This window comes from Penicillium subrubescens, assembly GCF_028828155.1.
Source record: "Penicillium subrubescens strain IBT 31985 chromosome Unknown utg000007l_segment0_segment0, whole genome shotgun sequence".
Classification (NCBI taxonomy): Eukaryota; Fungi; Ascomycota; class Eurotiomycetes; order Eurotiales; family Aspergillaceae; genus Penicillium; species Penicillium subrubescens.
The window spans coordinates 2,126,113-2,153,318 of record NW_026643157.1 but is presented as its reverse complement, the minus strand read 5'-3'; the positions used below and the strand labels follow the sequence as shown (position 1 = coordinate 2,153,318).

General features: G+C 49.4%; 10 protein-coding genes across 10 annotated transcripts; 3 read left to right on the top strand and 7 right to left on the bottom strand.

The window, feature by feature from the left end:
• Positions 1-118: 118 nt before the first annotated feature.
• Positions 119-593, bottom strand: N7473_010550 (uncharacterized protein; the record flags this gene model as incomplete). The annotated part of the gene is made up of 3 exons (XM_057156489.1): positions 119-244; positions 301-413; positions 476-593. The coding sequence occupies 3 exons, from the start codon at positions 591-593 to the stop codon at positions 119-121; spliced, it is 357 nt and encodes a 118-aa protein (XP_057005144.1).
• Positions 594-5,530: 4,937 nt separating this feature from the next.
• On the bottom strand, positions 5,531-7,767 carry N7473_010549 (uncharacterized protein; the record flags this gene model as incomplete). Its single annotated transcript, XM_057156488.1, has 9 exons — positions 5,531-5,844; positions 5,897-6,068; positions 6,122-6,367; positions 6,424-6,717; positions 6,777-7,004; positions 7,056-7,153; positions 7,221-7,297; positions 7,376-7,501; positions 7,556-7,767. The coding sequence occupies 9 exons, from the start codon at positions 7,765-7,767 to the stop codon at positions 5,531-5,533; spliced, it is 1,767 nt and encodes a 588-aa protein (XP_057005143.1).
• A 759-nt stretch (positions 7,768-8,526) lies between these two features.
• On the top strand, positions 8,527-10,179 carry N7473_010548 (glycoside hydrolase family 43 protein; the record flags this gene model as incomplete). The annotated part of the gene is made up of 1 exon (XM_057156487.1): positions 8,527-10,179. One exon carries the CDS (start codon positions 8,527-8,529, stop codon positions 10,177-10,179), a length of 1,653 nt encoding a protein of 550 aa, XP_057005142.1.
• A 1,064-nt stretch (positions 10,180-11,243) lies between these two features.
• Positions 11,244-11,870, top strand: N7473_010547 (uncharacterized protein; the record flags this gene model as incomplete). The annotated part of the gene is given in 4 exon segments (XM_057156486.1): positions 11,244-11,316; positions 11,348-11,542; positions 11,554-11,633; positions 11,712-11,870. 4 exon segments carry the CDS (start codon positions 11,244-11,246, stop codon positions 11,868-11,870), a joined length of 507 nt encoding a protein of 168 aa, XP_057005141.1.
• Positions 11,871-12,435: 565 nt separating this feature from the next.
• On the top strand, positions 12,436-13,120 carry N7473_010546 (uncharacterized protein; the record flags this gene model as incomplete). Its single annotated transcript, XM_057156485.1, has 2 exons — positions 12,436-12,458; positions 12,535-13,120. The coding sequence occupies 2 exons, from the start codon at positions 12,436-12,438 to the stop codon at positions 13,118-13,120; spliced, it is 609 nt and encodes a 202-aa protein (XP_057005140.1).
• Positions 13,121-14,171: 1,051 nt separating this feature from the next.
• Positions 14,172-15,152, bottom strand: N7473_010545 (uncharacterized protein; the record flags this gene model as incomplete). Its single annotated transcript, XM_057156484.1, has 1 exon — positions 14,172-15,152. One exon carries the CDS (start codon positions 15,150-15,152, stop codon positions 14,172-14,174), a length of 981 nt encoding a protein of 326 aa, XP_057005139.1.
• A 1,301-nt stretch (positions 15,153-16,453) lies between these two features.
• On the bottom strand, positions 16,454-17,410 carry N7473_010544 (uncharacterized protein; the record flags this gene model as incomplete). Its single annotated transcript, XM_057156483.1, has 1 exon — positions 16,454-17,410. One exon carries the CDS (start codon positions 17,408-17,410, stop codon positions 16,454-16,456), a length of 957 nt encoding a protein of 318 aa, XP_057005138.1.
• A 501-nt stretch (positions 17,411-17,911) lies between these two features.
• On the bottom strand, positions 17,912-21,300 carry sey1 (dynamin-like GTPase SEY1). The gene is made up of 4 exons (XM_057156482.1): positions 20,946-21,300; positions 20,390-20,842; positions 18,585-20,329; positions 17,912-18,526 (listed from the first exon to the last, which is right to left on the bottom strand). Exons 1-4 carry the CDS (start codon positions 21,089-21,091, stop codon positions 18,234-18,236), a joined length of 2,637 nt encoding a protein of 878 aa, XP_057005137.1. The 5' UTR covers positions 21,092-21,300; the 3' UTR covers positions 17,912-18,233.
• A 282-nt stretch (positions 21,301-21,582) lies between these two features.
• On the bottom strand, positions 21,583-23,851 carry N7473_010542 (uncharacterized protein; the record flags this gene model as incomplete). Its single annotated transcript, XM_057156481.1, has 3 exons — positions 21,583-23,429; positions 23,486-23,725; positions 23,779-23,851. 3 exons carry the CDS (start codon positions 23,849-23,851, stop codon positions 21,583-21,585), a joined length of 2,160 nt encoding a protein of 719 aa, XP_057005136.1.
• A 1,552-nt stretch (positions 23,852-25,403) lies between these two features.
• Positions 25,404-26,917, bottom strand: N7473_010541 (translation elongation factor Tu; the record flags this gene model as incomplete). The annotated part of the gene is made up of 4 exons (XM_057156480.1): positions 25,404-25,591; positions 25,655-26,334; positions 26,397-26,659; positions 26,723-26,917. The coding sequence occupies 4 exons, from the start codon at positions 26,915-26,917 to the stop codon at positions 25,404-25,406; spliced, it is 1,326 nt and encodes a 441-aa protein (XP_057005135.1).
• Positions 26,918-27,206: the final 289 nt, after the last annotated feature.

Genomic DNA, 27,206 nt, shown 5'->3' with positions numbered 1-27,206 from the left:
ACATACTAGAATCTAGAATTCGTGGACCGCTAATAAGCTTAGGCCGTCAATAAGATGCTTTTTTTGCATTATATTACAAGGATAATCAATCACTACATACATATAACTCAAATTTTCCTCACATTTCATCCAAATTGGGCTCCTGCTCCGGTAAATTCTGACTATCCTGCTTCTTCACAAATCCACTTGTTTTCTTCGGGGAGATACTCTCGTAGATATCAGCCTTGTGGCGCTCGATATCGGCCTAGCTAATTAGTATCTCAAAGAGTGAGCCAGACTCCTCAAGTAGACCTCACTTACAGCACTAAACTGCTCCGGTGTGGTTTGACTTTTCATTGTCGGACTCTGTTCCTGAAAGAGGTCGGATTTCATGGTTGATTCAAAGTCATCTGGGAAGGTGGTAGTAACGAAGACTGACCCCGGAATTTATTAGTGAATATGCATTGATGGAAGTCAGGAAGCTCCTGGGACATACATTCTTCACTGCCCTTGGCACTAGGCTGAGTTTTTCCAGATACCGAAGCTCTTGCGATTCTGGTGATATGGAAGGCCGATGGCTTCACAATCTGATGCTTGAGCAAGGCTGGATACATTTTGATAGATAGTAGGCTTCGTAGGTAGCTGTTCTTTGGTGTAATAATTTTGACTTGGGTATCTATGCGGATAGCCTGGGCCTCTTCCGCTATTTTATGAGCGTCGAGGACAGTACGGAGTACAGGGTCATGATGATTTCAGTCATATGATCCTTTTGCCTTTTGAATGAGCTCCAATCAGATAGCTGAATGAACAGCGGAATTCCGAGTGCCAAAATCTTTTGTTTGGGTAGGGTGAGATCGTATTGGTCCTATTGAACCATCGTAATGTGGAGGTGGCGACTTGGAGCTACAATCCATGGTTCTGGCCCTCCCGTATGACTGGCTTTCCATAGTCTAGACTTTGAAAGTCGCAAATAGACATTATTTGATTGAACTATTATTTAGCGTCACTAAAGCTTATCGAAGCATTCTTGGATCTCAAAACTCATCACTTGCCACTTGCTTACCGGTATATTCAAGATTCAGCGGGCAGATATTCTATCTCGCCAAGAAGATCAGATCGATTAGGTTCGGACCTCGATCAAACTATGATTGATCCAGACGATCGCACGAGATGATAAAGATGATGAACCTGGTCTTGCTGATGCGAGATCAACCGCATGGCCAGCAATGACGTACCTGCACAATTATATTGCCGAAAAAGGGTAAAGTTCATATAGAATATGAGGACCTGTCAAATTGACGCCGAAAATGACCACTTTTGGCGCCAGAAACGGCCACCAAGCGCCGTTAGCCATCATCTTCCGGCCGTGATGTTGGCGTCCGTACAACAGTCATTCCCTTGGATTCCACCTGCCACCGAAACGACGCCGAAAATGGCTCCCTTTTGCAGTCCCGCCTAGGCGCCCTCGCTTTCCGTCTTGCCTGGCGCACCTATAAGATGCCTCTTCTGTCGAACTTTAGAGTGTGATCCTAAGTCCTTATGGTGCACCGTAGTATAGTGCACGGTTAGATTGGAGTAAGTGTATGATCTTGTAATAGATCATAAGCAATCTTATTATAAGATTACGAGTGTGGTCGTGCGATCGAAGGATCCACGATATGGAAGAGTAACTTGATATCAGAATCAAAAGAGTGTTAAACTTGTTTAATTTAGCTATGGAAAGTAGGCAGTATTTATATCTTATGAAACATAGTGGAATGGCACAGGAAAAGAGTGGTAAAAATCCGAAATAATCATGGGGGCATGTGAGGGTGTTTGGAAACTCGTTGTTTTTTCAATCTGTCGTAATAGTTGATATCGGACATCGGAGATTAATCGGACTGGTTTAGTATGCATATTGCTATGCACACACAGTGAGGGATATTGCCCACACTCATGTTGACAGTTACTGTGTAGCGACTACTAATAGAAGTAACTCCTTATTTATAGTCGTGAGTCGCACTTACAGTGTTCAAATGGTATTTCACTTTCTGACATGCCAACAGCTTGTTAGTTGCCTTCAACGCAGTCTGAATGTACCAGTAACACTGACAAACTGGATGAATGAGGCTCGAATTTTTGAGTCCTCAAAGGAGGCTCCTGCTGGTCGCTTGGCAGGTATAATTGTCAGTGCGTGCGCTCTTCTTGCGTCAGTAAAGGAGAGGGTCGTGGACAAGTCGAACATGACTGGTTGTATTTCCGCACTCTTGTCTATTGATGAAGCTCTAGAACGCTGGGTCAAAAGCCTCACAGCTGAATATGGGTATAAGACGTCAACAGTCCCAGGAAACTACGCAGACGTGTTTTTGGAACGACACGACTCATATCCCGGAATCGAGATCACCCACACTTGGAATTTGCAGCGATGTGCGCGCATTACTCTTCGCCAAGCACTTATTGAGATCCTCTCGCTACACATCGGCTTACCGTCTTCTCAGTCAACATTGTCCTCCTTTTCTTACCGAGGACTTTTCCAAACTTCAGACATTATCATACAGCAGAACTCAAGCGATATATGCTACAGCGTCCCATATATTTTCCACTACTGCGATAAACCAGGCAGCTCAAGTGATATGAGAGCTGCTTGTATTATGTCTCTATTATGGCCCCTTTATGTTGCAGGAACAGCACATACTACCATGAGTACTACGCGCGAATGGGTTATAGTACAACTGAAAAAGATTGAAGAGATCACTGGAATTCAACGAGCAAGTCAATGGCTCTGAATATACCAAAGGGCTGCTTTTTATAGCATTTCTTTTGAGAAATTCACCGAAGGCATATAGCATTGATTCCTTTTAGGTAGTTGCTACCACTCATTGTTCTTATTAGTGTACTTTATATGGTCAGTAGGAAGTGTGCTTCCATTCCTTCTGCTTACTGGGTAACTACCGCATGCCCGTGCCGGAGAAGACTTATCTTAATATATGTACCAATTCCGCTGACATTTACCTGGAACGCATGCTAACTCAGAAGCTTAATTCAGAACAAGGGACTGAAATTATCATGGAGAAGACGTCCTACTGTGTTCTATATTTAATCCAAGCCTTGAACGCTGAAAAGTCCACCCAACGCCAGCACACTTTGCTTCGATATTTCGAAAATGGACACCTGCATTATTCACGTTGTTGACCCAGTCACGAATATTCTCTGCAAAACTTCTGGCGATTCCGGGCTTAATCCCCTTGCCAACGAAAAATTCTGGATCTTGATCCTTCTAGATGTGCTCAAGATCAAAGCCGTTAGATAGCGTGACGTCGCACGCTTGTCGAAATGCAGCTTTGAGGATATCATCTCCTACACGTGATGCAAGCCACTCACCGTATTCTTTAACGGTTGCGTCTCTGAGGCCGGGTATCTTCAATAGGCCTATATCCTTCCGCTCGGTCGTGTTTACTGCCGTCTTAGAAGCTATTACTTTCGATCTAGGGGGGAGGGACCGGAGAACATTGATGTTGATAGGTGCACATAGTGTTCCGGTCTCAACAACGGTTCCGCTCTTACGCTTTTCTTTCTCTATCCTCTGCTGCTCTTCTATATATATAGCTCTTCTTAGTTTTTAATAGGAACGTCTTTGTATGTTTCTAGGACACCACCTTTCTCGGTTTGCTTCCTCCCGCTACGTCTTGTATCTAGAGTCGACTAACTATAGTTTTTCTTAATATTGATTACTCATCTACGAAATCCAGTCCCCATCTATGTATACATGAGACCCTCACATTACGACGATAGTAGACCCCAGAAGCTATGTCGGGGTTCCTGGGGGCTACGTGGCTCCTAGAGTTCGCTTCCTTGCTCCCAGAAACGTTTCAGGAGCCCCCGGGAGTGTCAGAGATATACCTGAAGCATAGTTACGGGACGGATATAGATACGATCTGCGTGGGATCCACACGGTGCATCTGGGTTCCTCTTGGACGCGAAGAACCTACCTTCTTTTTGCTTCCTCGTGCTACGTCTTGTATGTAGAGTCAAATATAGCTTTTTTTAACATTGATTATTCATCTACATATACGTGAGACCCTTACAGGGATTAAGAGAACTCCCAGGGTCAAGAGATGAGCTCCTAGCACTGAGTGAACTGTTAATAGGAGCGTGGATATTTTCTTGATAGTAGCAGTGGATAGTCCTACAAGCCGCGAATTAAACCCGCGTAGTTGGTTCTAGGTTCACACTATGGCCTACGTATCGATAGCTCCAAATGGTGTTGACTCCAAATACCCGACGTTGAGTATCAGCTATGCAACACAAATCCATCGCTGGAGGGAATTCAATGACTCATGAGATATTCATCCCATAGGTTTTCATTAACCAATCATAGACAATTCATAGCCAATTTCAGTTCTCCAGAGTCCCCGGAAATCACGAAGCAAAATTGGAGAACCCGTAGGAGTTGCTGGAGTAGATATAAACGGTCCTCGATATATCTATCCAGTTCATGGGCTATGGCCAAGGCTTGGTTGCTCTCAATCCACCCATCCTCATTTCTTGGCCTCATTTATTGGTCTGAGTAAAGGAAACGGCTTTTTCCAAGAGAAATATGTAAACTGCAAACAATCATGTACCTAGTAACAGTTGTGGGCCTCACCGTTGCACACTCTATCTCTTGTGGGCAAGTCTCTAGCGCTGCATACCTTTTAGAAGCCAACAGTAAGCCCAGAAATTATTCCTTGTTGTTTCCTTTTGTCATGTTCGGGTTACTTCGGCCCTCATTTTAAAAGTTGAGGGCCGGGAATGGACCGCTCGATAGCATATCAATGTCTATAAATTTTCTGTTGAGATTCAAGAGACTATGAGATCTCACTACCTGATTTATCAGGCCTGGATCGCATTATCAGCACTGAACCACCATGAAGCTCGCTTTCCATGGAAGTCTTCATAAAGGGGACCACAATTCATCTCGGTTACGAGCGAGCGCATAACACCATGTCTATAAATACTAGGTGAGCAACATAGTATAGATAGACAGGCTCAAACAATCTCTTTCTCAGGGTGTATGCTACAGACATTTATATCATATGTCAGAAATATGGTGGATCTGCCTGTGGATTTCTGGGTATTTACCCAGAATATCTTACGATATCAATATCAGACACCTCACATAAAAGTGCATATTATTATTTATCAGCATATCCTACACAATTGCCAATTTCATATTTCTAGTTAGTTAGAGAGCTTGATATTACCATTCGGGTTCCCATACAATGCTGGTCACTGATTTTTGTCAGTAACAGTAAAACATTAAGGCAGCTCAGGCGATTAGTAACCTCTTCCTCTCACTTCGTTCATTTCAGGCGAGCTTAGCTTAGGCGCTACTACGCGTGGATCTGTTGAACCCTGGTAGAGGACGTTGGTATGGATACGCCTGCGATCTTGAACACGGCGTTCGCAGTTCAATATTTGAGTTATATGTAACGTTCAACAATCCTTACCAAAGGCCTTGGCTAAACATGATATTTACCACTCGGTCTGAACGATGGCAGTTCTTTCAGTCTGTGTCCATTTGAAGGAGTCACTACTGCGGAATCTTCGGTCCCATTTCCTGCCAAAACTTGCAGCGATTGCCCCTACCGCCTTCCCAGGTTACACCATCAGACAATGTATAGCTGTTGGATAGCCCAGGCTCAGCAATCGACGGCACCAATGTGCCAGCAGCGTTATAGAATGCCGGTGTTCCACCCGTCATGTTAGCTGACAACTGGGCCCGCTGCTCAGAGTTCCATGGCTTCCACTGCGTCATATCCGCGGTCCGCGGGTCGCAGTTGGTCCCGCAGGCAAGGTTCTGAGAGATGCGAGGATCGCGGTGCACGATGAAATTTCCCCATATACCTGCATACCCCTGGTCAGTAGACTTGCGGCTGCTTTGGAATAGGAAACTCACTCTCAAAAGCAATGACAAACTCGGCTGGCCAGTTTCCGTTCCTGTAAAAGTACGCTCCCATGTCGTACCCATGGGGGCTGGGCGGGACGGAAAACTCGTACTTCCAGGCTTCGGGAAACGCCGCAGCTAACCAGTACGCGGGACAGACAAACAGAACTTCAGCTTGCAGGTTCTATACAGTATTAGCACAGCTACCCCAAAGAACCCCCAAGAGATGTCGCATACGTTTACGCGCTGTTGCTCTCCATTAGCCCAACCGCTCATCGTCAAGGCCGTCGGTCCCGTGTATCCAAGAGTGGAGTAGTTAGTCATGTGAGGGTTGGTGTCGCCGCTGGAGGGATACACCTCCTTGAGCTTTGAAAAGTCCGAGTCCGAGAATAGGGGAAAGACATCCCGGAAAAAGTTCTCGGAGTCGGCCGACGTGACAATGTTGTTCGGTGTGAACCAAGGTTGGGCCTCGTTGGCGTTGTTCTGCATGACAAGTTAGCGATGATGCTTGGGTCACGGATGCGGTTTTAGACCCTCACCCCGATCAAGATACGTTTGCCGTTGACTTGTTTTCGTCTTAGCTGTTGAGAGGGTAACTGTTGAAGTATCACACCGTCCGTGACTGGCACGAAACCCCACGAGGTATATGTCCTGGAATTGTCTAAGGATTGTCCTGCTGTGCTCAAGATTGTGGCGTTAGCCTGCACAAGGCAGTCAAATACTGACTGCGCCCCTGTGCATCCAGTTAGACTTGCCACATAGGCATAAGCCGATTTGGCTACGTCGTCGTCGTAGTTGAACTGTTTCGGCAAATATGGACTAGCTCCAATAACCTGCAGGAAACTATTAATTCAAAGCCAGAGCTGATTTATAAAGATTCTATGACACCCACCGAAGTGAAGAGACTATCGCCAAGGTGCCCACCGCGTAATAGGGAAAGAAGCATCACGGCACCGGCACCGGCAGACTCACCTCCAATAGTGACTCGCCTGGGGTCCCCTCCAAATAGGTGGATATAGGTTTGAACCCATTGCAAAGCAAGTTCCATGTCCAAGAGACCAGCATTGAGTTGACCACGTTTCTTCACTTCCTCAGACGAGAGAAATCCAAAGACACCAAGCTATCTCCTTGTTAGTTTTTTGCTGTATTCAATCACTGAGATTTCCCGTACTCTGTACTGTATGAAGACAGTCACGAATCCATTGTTATTGTCCTCAATAAAACCTGTTGGATTGAATGCTGCCGATCCTTGGTTGTAGCCGCCACCATCTACAACAGAGTTACGTATCGTTAGAGGATCGACAAGCTGGGCCTAGCGGCGACAAGATATACTCACGAATAAACACGAATACTGGCAGGTTGGAAGCATTTTGTGGAGCGTGGACATTAAGAAACAGACAGTCCTCCGAGCCACTACACCCTCGTCGTTAGTTGCTCGGAACGATCATGTACATCCAGAGCCAGGCAGGCAAGGGAGAACAACAATCGTACCTGCCACTTCCTTGGGTACATTGCACTGGCCAGTCAGTCGCCGATGCAGTCCTGGTGTCGTTCCCGTCGGGAACTTGAGGTGCTTGGAATCGCCTGATTCCTGCGGTGGAAGCCGCATAACGAAGCCTGACAGTTCAGTGAGAACTAGACACGAGCCGGCTTGAATAGATTCCACAATACCCTAGCCAGGCGTTCAGACTGGAGTCTTGTTTGCCTCCAAAGCGCCCGTAGCCAAGATCAACGACGAGTCCTTGGATGGACGCTGCTTGCGACCATTTGGAGTAGGGATTGGTGAGCGGCTGAGTATTACCAATAGCCACAAGGCCAATGATGGTCAAATGAGACCACTTCATGGTAATAGAGTGCGTTTTGTTGTCTTGCGCAGTATTCATGCAGAAGTATTAAAATGGATCTGTATTGATGTCAGGAATTTATCTCACTCTAGACGGGCACTTGGCTAAATAGTTGAGGTTAAATTACCCCGCAAGACGTCTGGCAATCCATGATGCTAACTACCCCGTGCTGCGACCCAACCCCCTCTGAACGCTCCCTTTTCCTGTTGGCCACTGTAGCTTCGGTTTCACGGTTAATTTAACATTTTCTTTGTCTATCGGCAACGGACCTACAATCGTCCACCAAACACCGAGATTGAGAAGGATCGAGGAGAATAAGAATCCGGATAATATGATTAAGCTAGTGTATTCAGGGTTGATAGAAATTTCCGGCCACCTTTAACCTCGAAGCCGAACCTATTCTGTGTGCGGAGAGCGAGACGGGGTTGGATGTCTGGGGTATATCGCGATAGGTGGAGAAAGGAGTGGGTCAGGTCCCAAAGGCGGCCATAATCAACCTGTCGTATTAAACTTTCCGGAGTAGCATTGTTGAGATGACGTTTCTCAGCTTCACCTTTGAACTAGAGTTTCGAACTGGCAGGGGTCTGCTATTTTATTTGCCGGACCCTGGCCATTTTAGGAAAATTTGCGGTTGCTCTCCAGCAGCATCAACCGGCTGAAGCTGTGCTGCTAAATCGACCACGTATCGTACCCGCATTTCCATAATATGAGAATCTCGAAATTTAATATAAATTTCCTGCTAATGTCGCGACTCACTCACCTAACACACCGGTTCGGCTTTTGTCAATTCCTACTGCCATGCGTCTTCCAGTCAATTTCATTACTGTTGGGTTTGCAGCCAGCCTTTGTGCTGCATCGCCAGGTGCAATCCAGGAGCGGGCATCCACCTTCTCGAACCCCATTCTGTGGGAAGATCTTCCCGATATCGATGTCTCCCGCGTCGGAGATGTCTTTTACTACTCGTCCTCAACGTTCGCTTACTCGCCAGGCGCCCCAGTGCTGAAGTCGTACGACCTGGTCAACTGGGAGTTCGTCTCCCACAGCGTGCCGACTCTGACATTTGGCTCTAAGTACAATCTCAACAATTCCACCGACCGTGCCTACGTTAAGGGCATTTATGCCAGCACTCTTCGCTATCGCCACTCCAATGACATGTTCTACTGGATCGGATGCGTCGAGGGCAGCACCTATATCTACACCTCGGCGGGCAGTGGAGCTGGTCGCAATGGCGGCGAGGCCGCCTTCTGGAACTGGAAGCAAAGCGCGGTCCTAAACAAGTGCTACTATGATTGCGGCTTGCTGATCGACGATGACGATACCATGTATGTGTCTTATGGCAGCACCAACATGTACGTAGCACAACTCTCCAAGGACGGGCTTTCCGAGGTCAGGTCGCAGCAGGTTTACACTGGGGGTAGTACCTTCATTGAGGGCAGCCACATCTACAAGATTAATGGATACTACTGGATTGTCCCGACCAAGGTCCCCGTTGGCGAATGGGTTTTGCGCTCAAAAAGCCCCTGGGGTCCCTACGAACAGCGGGTGCTCTTTGACAGCGTCAAGGGGCCCCTTTCTAACGCGGGATATGCCCACCAGGGGGGCATGGTCCAAACTGCAAGCGGCGATTGGTGGTATATGGCTTTCATGGACTCGTATCCCGGCGGACGGATCCCGGTTCTGGCACCACTGACCTGGTCGACGGATGGATGGCCGCAGCTAGTCACGGACAGTAATGGTAACTGGGGCAGCTCGTATTCAATGCCGGTACAGACAAGGAAGAGGGTTCAGGCGCCGACGGGGACGGACCACTTCATGGGCCAAGCACTTAGTGACCAGTGGGAGTGGAATCATAACCCCGACAAGAGCAAGTGGAATATGGCTGGCGGGTCGGGTGGTGTCATACTGAGGGCGGCAACGGTGACAGACGACCTTTTCACGGCGCGCAACACGCTCACCCACCGTATCATTGGGCCAAATTCCGTCGCCACGTTCGCTTTCGACATCGGCAAGATGCAGGATGGTGACCGTGCAGGTGCAGCCCTCTTCCGCGATACATCAGCTTACATTGGTATCCACAAGTCCGGGTCAACGGCGCAGCTTGTTATGGTTAACGGCCTTGCTCTCGACGCCAGCTGGCTGACAATCAATAAAGGGTCTGTGGCGGCTACCGGCCCAACCGTGACCTCGTCGAACTTGTGGCTGCGCGTTGTGGCCGACATCACACCCGCATTGTACGAGAATTCCGTCCGGCAGGCAACCTTTAGTTATAGCACGGACGGTGCATCATTTACCCAGCTCGGGCCGGCGTACCTGTTGAATAACACAGTGGATTACTTCACGGGATATCGGTATGCAGCTTTCAATTTCGCTACCAAGAGTCTTGGAGGCCAGGTCACGCTGAAAAGTTTCTCGATGGACTTCCCTGGTAACGCCACGTCTCCTTCATTCTAACACTTTTTTGCCCTTCCGCCGGAGGCTTGTCGACTAACGCGGATGGAGGAGAGGGGCTCCGCGCCTGTAACCAATGTGACATGCAGGTACTCCTGCTACTCATCGCGGACAATGCGCGATCATAGGTAGAGGGGTCGTTTTCTTGTTGTTTATATAACTCGGCTACAATACCTCATATATAGGGTGCAGGTAGCGGCTTATGCCCACCGATGAATGAAGAAAAGATGCAAGCTGTGTTGCTAATTACTTCTAAAAATTCACAATAGCTAGGCTTAGAGTGAATTGAAAGTAATAGAAGTGTCGAGCTATTTAGATACTACGTATTATCGTAAATCAAGAATTTTAGTGAATAACTATAGTTATATTGGGGAGTTAGATCATGCTGCGATCTCTATATAAGAGAAAACTGTATGTCTGCTAAGGTATTTGTAATACCTTAGGCCGCTGATATGCTACTGTCACGAGAGTCACCACACACTATGTGAAATAGGTGAATTCATCGGAATATATAAAATTAGCCGTTATGGTGGTATGCATCCCCGCGCCGAAAATAGGGTGGAGGGCCGCGACTACGGGGTTTCCTAAGTTTGAAGCCCCTACAAAACTTCAGAATCATCTTACCTGTCATAAGTTAAAGGATGAACTAAGAGATAATAAGCGATTATATCAGGAAAAAATAGTATTCGAGATAGACTTCTGGAATACGCGTATTCGTCTGTTAGCACAATAAGGTTTTAACTCTTCAAGGCTAAATAGTCTTCGAGATAGACTTCTGGAATACGCGTATTCGTCTGTTAGCACAATAAGGTTTCAACTGCTGCATTAAGGATACCTAATTCAAGATGCTTAGGTTTGGCTCGGAACCCCGCCCCCCAACTCCCTCCTCTACGTTGCTGGATCGCTGGTGGAAATCTCCGCAGGACTTTCCGGCGGTAGAATATCGATCCCTGTTGTGCGGGTGAGTGTCTCGTCCTCATGTTCATAAGTGGCGTGGGGCTTTTCAGGGTCCAACGCCAATCAAAACGGGTTTGTTTCCCCAGGCAGAAACTTCCTACTGCCCCAGAATGCCACATGATCTGCATTATGAAAACATGATAGACCAGAGATCAGGCTATTCACAATGTCTCCTGGCTAGAGGTAATTATTATTTTTTTCTTTTTCAGTTCAGTGCCTCTATACCGGGCGTCCGTCCACGCTGCTAACCAGATCAAACGCAAACTCTCTGATGTCAGTTTGCACTATCAAAATGAATTACTCCTTCTGGCCACCTTCGGGCTTCAGACAGCCTCCAGCCAAGCTCATACCCAAAACACGACCTACAACAACCCCATTCTTCCCGGTAGCACTCGGATCCTAGCTGCACGTTCGTTCCAGAATCGAATAACATGTTCTTGTGCACCACATCTTCGTTCCTGGCCTCCCCAGGCCGCCCCATTTTCGCAAGCACAGATTTGGTCCACTGGGATCTAATCAGCAATGCGCTCAATCGCCCACCACAGTTTCCAGAGATCCAAACCTCGACAAATTTCTAGAAGTTGGGAAACTTTGCATCTACTCTGCGCTTCCGCGATGGTACTTTCTACTTGACCACTGCTTGGTTAAACCTCGATAACAGTAACGTTAAAGTTGAGATTGTACTGTTCACGACCACTGATCCGTATGATGATAGTGCGTGGATGAGATCTTTCTAAATTCAAAACCCTTTGAGCGCTATCGATCTAGACCTCTTCCGGGGTTAATGATAGTAGCATTATAATGGCATTTTCCGGGTCACCCATTAAAGCCTCCTATATTGACTTGAAAACTAGTAATGCAAGTGAACTATTTGATTTGTGGAATAGCACTAGCTACAACAACCAAGAGGGTCCCTATCTATACAAAAATGATAGTTACTATTATCTTCTTATTGCCGAGGGAGGTACGGAACTACACTACTCTTCCACATTTGCGCGCTTAAATAGTATTGAGGATACTTGGGAAAGTTCGCCGCATAATCCCTTGATCTCGGCTAGGCATACAGACCGGTACTTCCAGACAGTGGGTTATTCGGACCTTTTCTAAGACAAGGCGGGTAATTGGGGGGGGGGGGGGTTGCGCTGTTAACTCGAGCGGGACCGGTGCTGTACAATAAGGGTTTTAACTAATGGGCCGAGAGACGGTGCTATACTTAGTGGGCCAGCCCGAGGGAGATTAGCCACTGGCTGATTAATTTAGGGGTGAAATAAGTGGCCCTCTGCCACCAAAATATACTGAGACATGGTCGGTGCGTACTTTTATGGGTGAGCTAGATATCGTAGACTTTGTTCCCGGTCCCATATTTCCTAAGTACTAGGTCTTTTGGCGTGCGCTAGCTAGGCCGGAGTCTTTCAAGATCTCTCCTCCGGGCCACCCTAATACGCTCCTATTGACAGCCTCTAGAGCTAATCTCACTAGAGACTCGTCCTTCACAGCTCTAGATAACTTGACTCTTTTAGCCCGCCGCCAGACGAACACACCCTTTGAAATTTCCATCGATGTGCATCCTGGTTTCTATAAAGCTCAAGGTGACGAGGCTGGCGTGACAGCCTTTTTACATCAAGATCAACATATCGACCTAGGAATCGTCTTCCTTGGTGGCTCTCCGAACTCAAAAGGAAAACTGAGCTTCCGCTGCCAGGCTACTGACGTCGGTAACACCGATCTCACCATCATATCTCCACTGGTAATGCCTGTTCCCTTGTTATGGTTATCAGAACATATTCGCATCTATATCCGCGCCGAGAATAGTACCAACTATCGACTTTCAGCCGCGCCAGTCTTCCGACCTCACGAGTCCAGAATGTTAGCAACATTTACTGGAGCACTTATCAGTAGTCCCGATGTTTTCACCGCTGCCCTACTTAGAGTTTATGCTACCACCAACGGTGGTAATCATACCATGGAAGGGTATGTCAGTAGATGAAGATACACCCTGTCACTCAGCAGATTAACTATAATAATCTTGTGTGAAGCTGGGGGGTCTCTGAAACTATATGTTCTTAAATACGCCAAGTAGCCAGAGCCGCATACAGGTCGTTCGTCACTGTGGTTGTGCGCAACGTGAGGCCGTTGTTTACAGGGTATGAAGTCGAGTTGGGGGGGGGGGGGGGGGGCAAGGGAGGTTCCCTGGAAAGAATCGGTTCCAGTCGGACTGGCAAGCTCTTGAGGCGTCATCGGATAGGGGTAGGAAGTTCGCCAACCTCCATTCACAGTGGTGATGACAGTGAATCCGTCCGATCCAAAGGTAATGGGAGCAAAACCGGGGACGCGACCTCCAGGGTAGCTGTCCACGACGGCCATGTAGTACCAGTCGCCGTTGGGGGTACCAACAATGCCTCCCTGGTGAGGAATACCACCCCCAGGAATCGGTATCGCGATATTGCTTTCAAACAGCTTCTGAGTATATGGACCCCAGGGGCTGCTGGATTTGAGGACATACCCCGTGTTGGCAGGGAGATTATTGAAGATGTAGTACTCCCCGTTGATATTGTAGAAGCGCGATCCTTCGATTGATCCCACGGTTGACGAGAACACTTCCTATGTCTTCACCTGGCTGAGGCCGTCTGAGGAGAATTGAGCAACGTGAATTTGGACACCTCCGTACGCTACGTACATGATGTCGTCGTCATCGATGAGAAGGCCGCAGTCATAGTAGCATGTGTCGATGATGCTACTCTGTTTATATGGCCCCGTCGCGGAAGACGCAGTGAAGACGTAAGTCTTGTGGTTGTGGGCTTGGGTTCATCGCCAACGTGAATTGATACTTTAGGTACGTATAGTTTTGAACACATCATTGCTCTTTCTTCCGTTGAACTATTTTTCAGCCTGCGTTCACCAAGTGCGAGGGAAGACCAGGAGGTTGCTAGGGGCGAAGTCTTCCACTCGCTTGCGGTCTCTCTCTCTTTCCGAAGCTCTCCGACCTCCACTTTCCATCGTGACACCAATTGACTCGCAAGCAACAACACAACAACAAATCAATGGTTCAGCGTCAATACTCCCGGGCGATAAGGTAGAAGGTTGTAGGTGGGGTTGATATTGGGGTCTCGCCCCTGGTAAAGGAACTGCAGATTGCACGGGTCAATAGACATAGTTTGATCCGGGTTGCTGCGAACCAAATCGCCGTGACTAATATCATTCGTCCAGGTAGCACCACTGTTAGCCTTTCCAGCAAAAGGCTGGTTCTCGGTACCGGCCTGCACAGTCCACGAGCCTCCGAGGCTGTCGGCCGTGAAGGAGCGGAAGTAACGCCCATTGACGCCCATCGCCTCCACAATCATGAGATACTTGTTCTGCCCCGAGACGGTATAGACCTGCACGGCCTCAAATAGGTTGTTGGGGGAATCGCTCAAGACGACCTCGTACGCGCTGCCAAAGGACCCGGGGAAGTTGCCGATAGGCATGCTGGCGCGGTAGATCTTGCCGTTGTCGTCCGCGAAGAAGAGGTACATATTCTCAGAGTCACCGATGACGGTCTGGTCGAGGGCCGTGCCGTTGAATACACTACCAGTGAAAAGCGGATTCTCCGAAGACCATCCATTCGGATTCGAGGGATCACTCGAGGTTCGGTAGGAGAAGGTGGTTGAACCCCATTGGTAGGCGAGGACCCAGGTGGACTTGGGCGCGAAGTAGAACAAGGTCGGCGCGACGGCGGAATCAATCATTTGATTCTGACTTGCCCATTGCATTTCAGACCAGTCGCTGAAGAGCCCAAAATTCATTGAGTGATAAGCGCCTGATGTATCGGCGACCGAGGCATACACGAGATGTTGGCCATTGTAAACCACGTTGGTGAGGTCTTTGATCGAGGCCCAGCCTGACTTGGGCTGTGCTAATGGGCCAGTTGATGTCCAACTGTAGGTTGATGGGATACTACAGCTTGCTGCAACACTGCCCACCCATGCCAGTAGCAAGGCAACGCATGGCCACAAGTCTGTCTTGGCCAGTGGCGATCGCATTGTAAGATTATGTTTGGATAATTGCTTTGGAAGAAAGTGAATTGAGAAGCAGTAAAATAGAATACAACTAAAGACGTTAAATACCTTTTCTCTTTATCCCTACGGACTCTTTAAACGGAGAAATTGCGGGAGAAAGTCATCTTGCAAAAGGGTCGCAGGCGATCCATCGGGTTTTTGCCTTTCTGGATACGTCGCCGAGGCAGGATTCATGTCGATCTTTGAGAATAGAACAGCTACAAACTCCCTGAACAGGGAAATGATAGACAGGCTCAGAAACTTAGATAAGTATACCGAGTAACCACCTGGGGTGATGGATCAAGATCTCGATTGGTGATGGAGCGCTCTCGCTGTATTTGGATGCTTTCCCGAAGTTTTCGTGAACTGTGTCACTTTGAAACATGTCCCTGTTAACACATTCTTCTACCCCGCAAACTCCTTTCATTTAGCACGACCGTCGTCTTACCTAAAGTTCTTGTAGTTAGTCATTTTTAGTTATTTCATGCCCATTAAGGCGGTCTCAAGGGACGAGCGCCTCGAGACAGCAGTCAGCATGCTCGGGGCCATGAATTGTACCATGGTAGTCTAAGATTGCTGATAACACAGAAAACTTGGGATACTGAGAACTATTGCTCGGTACGTCTAGCCAAATTCCGGGAAGGCCTACAGAACCGGCACATTCACGCCCATAAGCATGCGCATATTTTCGCCATCAAAACTGCATCCTCCAATCCTCTTTGTTTAACTGAATTTCACCGACGGCAGTAACTAACTTAACCTAACTAACTAACTTAACTAAGTTAGTGCGAGCGTCTTAGTCATCAAGGATTTGTGTGTCCCCTACCCATTTTCAGCTAGTTCAGCTCATGGATATATTATCTTCATTACACATTGCGTTTCTAGCTTCATATTTGAATTAGAACTATTCACATGCTGTGGAGATCTCACACGAGCGATTAATAAGTGGGTATTACCTCCAAATGGTTGGTCGGCTATCCAGTCGACTAGTATATCGTACGCATCGTTATAATATGAGACGTGAATTGTCGAGGCTACATTTTAAGACTCGTTTCATCGTGAATGGGAGGCGTATTGGGGCACTAAACCTAGAAAGGCAAAACTAACTGGAACAGGCAATTCACAGGTCCGCCGTTTACAAGTAATACTGTATAATGCATTATCTCATGGAATCCTTCTATCTCCATTCCATGAGGTCCTTTCAGACGTCACTAATATGGAGACTGATGTATGTTCACCCTAACCCAAGGCATGACATAGCTTCAACTTATCAAATCCCATACCTTCTAGAAGATCGCCATGCAATTAGGCGTACTAGACACTCCCCGAGCACAATTCAATGGACTACTCGAAATAAAGAAACTCCAACGCCCCAATCTTTCACAAGTAGCCGCCAACTCATCCAAATCAAACATCTCTCCAATCGGCACTCCCCACCCAGCCAACAGGTGATGGTGTAGATCATACTCTTCGTTGATCGCAGGGAACACCTCAAAGCTCACTGCGTCAGACGCAACAGCTGCAAAGTGGTTATCCCACATGAAGCGTAGTACTCGCTCACTCTGTTCGATACCTGCATGCTGCGGCATGCGCTGCTCGCTGTATGCCTTGCGCTCTTCCGCAGACATAGCCGCCCATGTCCCTGGCAAGCCCACGCGGAGGAAGAAAATATCGCCCTTTTGGAAGGTAATGTTGCAGTCTCGTGCGATTTCTTGAACTTCGTCGAGAGAGATCATTTGTCGAGAGAGCGCGTTTAGAGGAATGCCTCTTTTTTGGGCGTACGAGACGTAATCGATTAAAACGCCACGACCTGCAATGCCCTTCTTCGCCCAGTATCCGATTCCAATGCGTGGTGATTGAGTGTCCATGATTTCTTCAGCTGTCGTGCCGCCGTAGAAGACACCGTCTTTATTGGCATGGTGTCTGAAGCCGTCCCATTGTGAGGTTTGTTGAGGATTGAAGTGGTATTCATCGTCGAATGCAACGCCCTCGTTGACCCATTTGATGCGGTGCTCAAAGGGCTTGCGACCGAATCCAGGTGGGTTCAAGTTCTCAATGTCCCAGTTTAGACACACTCGCTCGCCAGTCTGGATTTGCGTTCGTGCCGCTTCTGCGACTATCTCTGGCGTTAGGATGCGCAGCATGCCTAGACCCTCTTCTTCCGAGCCGGCGGGCGCAGGCCAATACCGACGCTTGTCGGGGAGATCATCGAATCGTTCAGGAAGCGGTGGAATTCCTGACATGCTGATCGGATTTGATGTAGGTGTAGAGGATGCTGGCGAGTGCGGGGTATTATGAGCCCAGCTCGGGGGCTTGCGCTTCTCTTTTGTACGACGTTGGAGATTGAGTTTAGCCGGGGCAATCAAGCATAGCAGGCTAGCAACAGGCTATATAGCAGAAGCACCCCCACGATATTCGGAGCATGTCCGTGTTTTGCGTTGACGGGGGAAATGACCCCGCAACCGCTCGATCGGGAAAGTGGGCGATGAGCCGGGAAAGTGGGATACTCAGTTATGATCCGCGATGCAGTAGTTCTCCAGATCTAAGCAATCGTCAGCTTCTGCAGACTTTTTAACCTGAAGTCCTGGGTTTTGACTCCCAGGCGTTTGCATCTTGTTTTGTGGCGGGTCCTTTGGTCGCTTGGATTGTTACTTCAGGTTGCGTTTATAGTTGGAGACCATGTGCTTACTATAAGGGTTGCAAGACTGAGGCCCCCGTCCCCTGCACACATCATAATTGAAATCATCCAGAGCTAAGCAATGACTTTACCATCGACCAAGCTTTGTCGATAGATCTATCGTGACATATATTTTTCTTCAAAGAACTAATTATCCCAACGTCCACCCGGCCCACTTCTGCTGTTAAGTTCCTACCACCACTATGTAGTAGAACAAAATCTCAACATGATTTCCAGTATCATATCCGGAAACATCGCCAAGCGTCGATCAAATTTTCGTCCAGCTGCAGTCGTACCGAAAACAAATGCCAATGAATGCTATAGCAGATCTACCCCCATAGAAAAAAAGGTACAGGATGTTTGCCCACAGGGCAGCAAAGAAAACAAATTTACAGGTCATCCAAATCGTCCGTCTTCGAGCCAGAGGTTCGCTTTGGCATGTCAGACATCTCATACTCTTCCTTGCTGGCAGCTTTGTCCGAGGCAGACATGGCGATAGCCTGACGGCCAGTGTCGGATTGCTCGAGGAACTCGCGCAAGCGACGTTTGCCTTCCACGAGGGCCTGCTGGGAGGCAGCTTCGGTCATTTTGATGATAGGGCCCCACAGGTTGAGCTGGTATGTGACGTAGGCGCCGACAGCACACACAAACAACAGTAGGAAGTAGGCTGGGTTGCGGAGGACTAGAATTGTTTAGAGTTAGCAAATTGATAACAGACGAAAAGACTGTGAATAACTCACCCGCAATGATCTCATTCCAGCCCAGGGCCAGCAGAAGACCGTAGAAGTATAGTGGAACCTGGGTCATGCCACCAATGGCACTCCGCTTGGCCTCGACGTATACTCCATCGGCAGTCTTTTTGAAGCGCACAGTGAGCTCCTGGCGCTTAGCATCACCGAGAATGGTCATTTCCTCTTCCAAGCTCTTGCCCTCGTCCTCATCTACACCACCAATAGGAGCCAGATCCTCTTCATCAGCGGGCGTCGCAGTGCTGGGAGTATGCCCAACCCATCGATCAAGCGGGGGAGGAGCATTTGTCTCAGCAAGACGGAACCGAGACAGAAGAGGAATCAACGTCAGGGTAGACTCGCGAGCGCGTGTATAGATACCCTCAATATCGTCCGTTGGGCGCCAGATTCGTGGCACACCAGCCTCATCGTACCGGAACTTGTCCTCAAAGTTCTCGCGCAGCTTCAGCAGCAAGTTACCCTCGGTCATTTCCTCGTCAATCTTGGCATGCAAAACACCCCAGGACTTGCGACGCAAGCGCCACAGACCAACATCGACCTCTTCCAGGCTAGCATCGAAGCTGCTGGCACGGTCTGTGAACCTCCGCTCGGCATCGAGCACAGTCTCCACGAACACATTCCAGATTCGATCCCAGAAGGCCTTCTCAATAGGCTTGTCGCCATCCTCGGGTGCACCATTGCCAGCACGTCCAGAACCAAGGTTGTTGAACTCGAGTCCCACTGACTCGCCCAGACGAGACTGAACCCACCGTTCAACGCGGCTGGCCAATCGTCTCATCTCGTCCCGACGCAGACGACCACTGACCTCAGCCAACTCCTTCTCAAACAATACTAGTTCCTGCTTATAGTTGCTCCAGGAAGTACCCTCGACTACTGTCGACCGAGCAACCTCCTCGAACTTCTCGAGAGAGGATTTAGTTTCCTGGTTGACGATCTCGGCAAAGTCGTAGTTGCCGCCCTTCTTCTGACCAGACTTGACAGCGTTGGTCACAGCCTCGCTAAAGTCATGGATACCGGACTTGTGGGCAGCTGCGATCTGGCCGTGGAACAGAGCCTTCAGTCGAGTATCAACCTTGCCTTCCAGCTCAGCCTTCTTACGCTGGTATACACCCTTATGGTAGCGACTGGCCTCGGTCTCAAAGCCTTTGAGAGTCTTGGAGCGGGTACCGCGCATGGCCACACCCAAGCCACCAATGACCTCCGGAGCTCCCAGGCGAACAGACTCGGCCTGCTTGTCCTCAAATGCAGTAATAGCCTCGTCGAATCCGATCATCACTTCCCGCAAGATCTCGTCGCAACGGAACTGCGCAAGCAGTTCCTGCTGCGTAGGCAAATCCAGGTCCTTGTTATTGACAATTTGGTCCCAGATACCTTCCGCATAATGCGAGAATCCATCCGCGGGGATTCGTCGATGGTATTCGGGTAGGAAGACTCCACCCTCAGAGAACTCACCCTTGAGCGCATCCCGCTTCGGGTCACGGTGGCCCTCGCGGAAGCGCAGGCCTAACTTTTGTGTTTCCGTCACGAACTGGTCGGGTTGATAGCCCTTGTGCGGCAGCCCGTAGAACTGGAAGTCAAAGTAGTCATGAATCGTAGAGTTCTCCAATCCAGCGGGTTTTGAGATTGTCGACCACAGACGGGCCAGATCTTCCAGCAGCGTCTTTTGGAGGTTCTTCAGCGGGGTAGTGCCGATGAAATCGCGAATGACGAAGAAGAGGAGAGATCGGTGCGTAGTACTAAATTCATCTCATTAGTACCTTGCTGGAACGAGCATAGGCGGTCGTTGATCCACATACCTCTTATCTTTCAAGAATAATTGAAGGTTGACCTCGAACACCGTCTTCAACAGACCCATGTTGGCACCTTGGTATAAGCCCACTTGATGCTCCCAGATATTCACAATGAGCACCTCACTGGTCGCAAGTGCAAACAAAGCACTCTTGCGCTCAAAGTCCTGGTCCTCGCCTCGTTCGCGACCATCAGTACCCTCCACATCCATCACCAAGATATTGTCCGCCATGCGGGTGCCCTCGGCGGACGCATCGCCTTGCTTCTTGTTCTTCGACAGCCAGATACCCTTCGTTGTTTGCCGGCGCTCTTGCTCGGACATGACCGAGAACTGAGTACCGAACAGGTTGTTCAGCAAGGTGGACTTGCCGGTCGACTGCGAGCCGAACACGGAGATGAGGTGGTAATTGAACCCGGCGTTCGTGACATCTTCGAGGGACAGATACTTGGACAAGTTCGGACTACAGAGAAGCTGTCAGCATCTAAGCTCGAGCGCAAAGGCGCGATCGCTCGCAGACCTGCAGCTGCAGGCGGGCGCAACAGCCAGGTGTCGGCGGGTCATACTTGAACTCCTTATCGCCGTCAATGACCTGCACTCCATGCTCGTAGGAAGTGACATCACTGCTATCACCGATCGTAGAAAAGTGGCCGTTCGCCATGATGGGAGGTGCTGTCGGGGTCCGGCCCAGTCCTGACGGGCGTTCGGACATGGTCGCTGCTATTGTACTCTGGAGTTGGTGTTGTGGGGACAGATCGCCGGGAGGTTGAGATGGTGGCGAAAGCAGGTGGGAGAAGTGGGAGCGAGGAGGTTGGGAGGGAGGTGGATCATACAAAGGAAGAGCAGCAGCACCGGATCAACCAGATGGAAACCGGAACAAGTCAGGACGATCACAAGGCCGTTGCACGAGTGCCGTGATCGAATGGTCCCGAGGTCGTTGGTTGCTGGGGGCGCCGGAGTGCAGTCTTACATAACCCCTTTAATTAGGTCACTGGCCGGGGAAACGACGTAACCCCGGTAGGTCTATACGGGATCTCGAGCTAGAGTTGTGAGACGATTCCCAGTGAAAGCTATGACATGGTATTATGAAAGAGTAATCTTCAAAAATATCAACAGAATAAATGAACAGAATGTTGTACAGTCCACAAGCAAGCCTCCTAAGATCAGTGTGGTATCTCTGACAGTCCGAACCATACTAGTTCCCTACTCTGACCAGTTCAAATTCCAACCATAGTCCAGCCCAAGATCAACAGCTGGATTCGGCCATGTAAACTGATCCAAGTCATCAAACAGTCCGGTGAATGCGTTGGACTCTATGCCCGCAAAAGTGGTTGTTGCAATATCCTCTCCTTGCGACAACGGTTGGATGGGATACCCGGAAGTACCCTCGGTCCCCAGCATGGGACTTTGTATATTTGAAGTCCCCGTTGTGTGAGACACCGATGCCCCGTCAGATAATGGGGGAGTATATAGATGACTCGGACTCGGTTTGCATGAAGAAGGTGCCGACGGACATGAGTTTCGAGCAGCGTCGTTCTGTTCGTTGTTGTTTGGGGGTCTCAACAGTTTGGTTCCAGCTCCGACAGTGATGGTTCCAAAGTAAGGCACCGTAACCTTGCATGTAGCTGACGATTCCCAGTTCCGTATTTGTGATCTGGTATGGAAGATGGCTCCGAGGATATTGGCTGACTCCGCAGCTACAGATCCGCCCCTCTCGGTGGCAGCCTTCCCAAGGATCTCGACGACTTCACCCACTAGCTTCCAGTCCTGTTCGTCTTTTTGCTTGTAGGGTCCTGCACTCTCATGACCGTGAAGGTGAACGATGAGAAGCATGCTCATCGTAAAGGCAAAGAAATCAATCATCTTGCACAGGTAAGACCTCGTCATCGATCGAAGCACTTTATACAGCACCAAGGCGTCCCGTGCGGATTGGATAGCTTCACGGTGGCAGAAGCTAAATCGCTGGTCGTGAGGATATTTAAGCAGGAAGGGCATATGCAGGAGAGCCCGGAGTACTTTTGGCATGAATTGCAAAGGAATTCGTGCATGGAACTGATCCCGCTGCTCATTAGGACCCGGGGTAGTGCCATAGAAACTATTCGGCAGGGCTTTCCAAGCATCCATGAGCTCTTGATCAAGCCTCAAAGTGGTCTCCAAACACATATCGGCCGGGTTCTGGTTGCGGTCAACCATGTGTCCAGTGATGACACCAATTCGTAAAATATACTGCTCCGCGGCGCTAACGCCCATATCCAGACGCCGTTCGATCTGCGGCAGGAAGAAGGCTTCCGAGACCCCGTACGGCAGACCAAGAATCAGACTCAACGATCTGTCTGATGTGGTCAAAGCACACCATATTCTCAATCGCCGTTCGAAAAGAGTATCCGAAGGTCGTTGGGTGCGAGTTGACTGGTGCATGCCCGCGAGATGCGCAAATTCAATGGCTCGCCGATTGACCAGCCACGCCTTGCGAAGCCGACCCTCGTTCAGGTGATACTTTGAAATCAACATCTGAGCTTCAATGCCAGGAAGCGTTGCCGCAAAGTCATCATCGCGAACGATGAGGCGATCTACGGCAGCCGTGCAGCGAGCGGAAAACTCTTGCGGATCGAAAGGATGTTGCAGAGCGCTGAAACTGAACTCAGGCAGCAGATGAATGACACTGATGGCGAGGCAGACAAGAGCCTTAGCAACCTCGGCGGGTGCAACTGTACTCTCGCCAAGCTCCCACGGAAAGTCAAATTGTTTCAGTAGATCTGGGAAATTCTCGTCCCAGAGACACCATAAATGTGAGGTTTCCGCAATGATCTTGCGAATGTCTGATACTGGCGGGAGTAGCGACAGGAGCTCAACTCGTACTGCGCGTGCCTTTGGAGACGTATCTTTCGCTCCTGCGAATCGGTCATTGCTATCCGAGTCCTCGCGGCGACTCAAAAGGTAATTATCGAATAGTTGCATTACTGGGGCATTCTGAATTTGATCGCTGGATGGACCGAGTTGATCGGACTCGGTTGCTGGCGGAGTCACTTCCGTTTGAGGTAGATTCCGGGCTAACCCAGTTAGCATCCAGTGGGCTTTATCGATTTCAAAACAGGTAGATACGCACCAGGTGTGTTATTGGTACTTTGCTGATCCAACCGTTTGGACAACTCTTGCACTGTGGTCTCCAGGTGAGCTACGCGCTCCCGAAGACTATATCGCTGGTCTCCTTGGTTAGAACCTCCCGCTGACCCAGGATCCTCGGAGGTATGCTCCTGATCAATACATGTAGAGCCTCGTAATCGACATTCATTGCAGGTATCTGGGCGATCTGGGTGATATGTGCAACGGATTTTGCGCCGGCGGCCTGTCGGGAGACTTTAGCACTGAGCATATCAGCCACAACGCTGGATATCTTACATTCGACACAACTCTTAGTTCCCTTTCGCATCCTCTTGCGAGGAGGCCCATTTGAATCGCCCCACAGATCCATTTCCTCTCGGGCTGACGAGAGCCGACGATTTAAAGAAGTTGTCCGGGGTTTAATGATCACCCAGGCTACTCGTACGTAGTCAGACGAGTGGCGGGGCCAGCGGGAGCGCGGTGATTGTTTCAAGAGCGTTACTTGTGCTAGACAGCCGCACAGAGTAGAGAGAAGCGGACTATTTCTTTTCAAAAGGACACTTCAAGCAGTCTGGATTATTTCAAGAATGAGCTTACAAAGACGCACAGAATTCGTAATCTAAGGTTGAGACCGACCGCGTTAGACTACTTTCGAAGGTGTAGCCTGGTCATATCCAGAGCAAGTGCGTGGGGATAAGAACTGTAGGTAATCAACCTCACTCATTTCGGTGGAAAAGGCAAGATAAACAACCAAGTGCAAAAGAAGCAGGGTAAGCATTCATTTGGTCCCATTTCAATTCATGGAATAGGTTGACCCATAGAACACAAGCACCTACGTAATCACCCATGTCGCCTTGGCCCAGAGGCGTATATGGATAGAAACGACGATAGGATGTCTCGACAGCCGCCAAAGCTGCGTCTTAGTTAGATATGTGAAAAGATACGTACATACTTGGTTACCAATTCAAGCATCGAGCTTACTACTAAGCATTACTGTCACTAGAGTGGCAATACGATCTGACGAGTAATTGGATCTCTTGGCTTGAGGCAAGAAGATTAGGAACTGAATATTTAGATACACCCCTACGAAAGAACGCCAGTTAGAAAGGCCCGGGGAGTTCTCTGCTTACCCAGAGACCATTTCTATGAAATCACGACATACTACTTTCTAGCATATACCTTGATATCGATTTCTCAAACACTCCTGTACCTAAAGGTCCAACAGTTACTAACCTAGCCATGTTGTATGTCGATGCACATTCTAGTGACTAAAGTCGCGATTGATTGGTAGCAGTGGAGCTAAGCGTTCATAGATGAATAGAGAGCTCCCAGCTCTGGAGTACAAGAAATCATCTCTCTTCAAACTCGCATGCTGTGCATACAAGCTTTGTCGTCTCCAAGCAACTATCATGCACAACATCGAGGATGTTTTAGTATGCAAGATCGAAATAACCACTCACCAGCAGACTAAATCCACGGAAGTTGATCCGGTGATCCGAGTCTTGGTCCGGCGCATCCGGCAGTCGTCCGTGCATTTCGGCCGAACGACACGACCGCTTCTCCCCAACACGGGATCAGAGTCGCGTGATTACAGCCAGGTGGATGTTGGGCTTTCTATTAAGAGAAACAGCTTGACTGTGATGTCTCGAATTAAGTTGTTGGATTTGGTTTTTATTTTGAATACAATTCCACGGGAGGAGGGGAGAGAAGATACAACCAACATAGAGGTACATGAACAAGATTCAAGCGAAAACTCCAGCTTTCTCCCCGATCCCTGGGGCTGATCGACGGTTCCCGCGCTGTGAATATAGGATGATAGACAAACAAGACAAGAAAGAAGAAAAAAAATAGGGGGTGTCATAATACAAGGGCTGGACCAGTCTTTTCAATCAATACTGATCTGGCCAAGGTCGAGCAAAGACCTATTTATCGTCCATCACACGGGTGATGAGACCAGTGGCGACAGTACGGCCACCCTCACGGATGTTGAAGCGCTGACCAGCCTCGGCAGCGACGGGGCGGTGGGTAGCGAGAACCATCTCGACGTTGTCACCGGGCTGGACGCGGCGGGACTCGTCGCCATCGGGGAAGGTGAGGTCACCAGGCTCATCTGTAATTGAAGAGTTAGATACTGATTGCAATATTGGGTTATGGCTAAAGGAAGGAAACTTACCAGCAGTGCGGAGGTAGACCTGGGGGCGGTAGTTGGCGCCGAAACCGGTACGGCGACCACCCTCAGCCTCGGTCAGAACGTACATGGAGACCAGGAACTTCTGGGCAGCCTTGGTGCTGCCGGGCTGGGCAATAACCATACCACGGCGGATGTCCTCACGCTTGATACCACGGAGGAGCAGACCAGAGTTGTCACCAGCGCGGGACTCGTCACAGGTTTTCTTGAAGGTCTCGATATCGGTGACCTTGGTCTTGATGGGGGTGTCAGAGCCACCAACAATCTCAACCTCGGTATCCTTCTTCAGCAGACCACGCTCAACACGGCCAGAGGCGACGGTGCCACGACCGGGGATGGAGAAGACCTCCTCAATGGACATGAGGAAGGGCTTGTCGAGGTCACGCTCGGGGGTGGGGATCCAAGTGTCAACGGCCTTCATCAGGTCGTCAATGCGCTCGGCACCAATGTCGGGGCGGCGGTCCTCAAGGGCGCAGAGGGCGGAACCGAAGATGATAGGGGTCTCCTCACCCTCGAAGCCGTAGGTGGAGAGAAGCTCACGCATCTCGAGCTCGACGAGCTCAAGCATCTCAGGGTCATCCACGGCGTCAACCTTGTTCACGAAAACAACGATCTTCTGGACACCGACCTGACGGGCGAGCAGCAAGTGCTCACGAGTCTGGGGCCTATGAAAACGAGAAATGTCAGCACTATTTTCGACGGAATCAAATCTGTAATTTGTCCATACATCTGACCATCGGAAGCAGCAACGACAACGATGGCACCATCCATGTTGGCGGCACCAGTAATCATGTTCTTAATGTAATCGGCGTGACCAGGGCAGTCGACGTGAGCATAGTGGCGGTCCTCGGTCTGGAACTCGATGTGGGCAGTAGAGATGGTGATACCACGCTTGCGCTCCTCAGGGGCCTTGTCAATGGAAGCGTAGTCGAGGAAGTTGGCCAGACCCTTGGAGGCCTGGTGCTTGGTGATAGCGGCAGTCAGGGTGGTCTACACGAGATGAATCAGTTAGATACGTCTGGATACACGATCATCAAGGCATTGAATCTTCACCTTTCCGTGATCGACGTGACCAATGGTACCAATGTTAACGTGGGGCTTGGTGCGCTCGAAGGCAGTGGCCAGGCCACGGGCAGCCATCTTGTCGCTGGCAAAGACATGGTGAATGGGGTTGATGGCGCGGGGGCGCAGCAGGGACGACCGGCCGGTACGGGCCAGGAGGTTGAGGGAACGGGTAATGCTCGACATCTTGCAAAGAGAAGCCCCAAAGAAACGATGAACGACAAGGAAGCAAAAAGGGAAGTCGATGGGGAAGATGAAGAGAGTCGCGGAATCAACAGCCAAATTTTCGGGACCGCGAGGGAGCGCTTAGTCATTCAGTAGCCAATCAGGAGCTGCGAATTGCGGAGGTCTGGCTGTCATCAACGATGAGATCAAGGAGATTCCGAGCAAATGGACCACATACAGGGCATTTAAATAGACTCTGCAGAGGGGTCAGTATGTTGGGTTTTACTGTTCTTGATTTGAAATGCCACTA

What these genes read in the sequence shown, in the direction of transcription:
- sey1 (XM_057156482.1), bottom strand. Translation starts at nt 21,091, where the DNA reads ATGTCCGAACGCCCGTCAGGACTGGGCCGGACCCCGACAGCACCTCCC. An exon ending in GACGGCGATAAGGAGTTCAA is followed by an intron (nt 20,843 to 20,945) that starts GTATGACCCGCC and finishes GCTTCTCTGTAG; the next exon opens with TCCGAACTTGTCCAAGTATC. An exon ending in TTATTCTTGAAAGATAAGAG is followed by an intron (nt 20,330 to 20,389) that starts GTATGTGGATCA and finishes AGATGAATTTAG; the next exon opens with TACTACGCACCGATCTCTCC.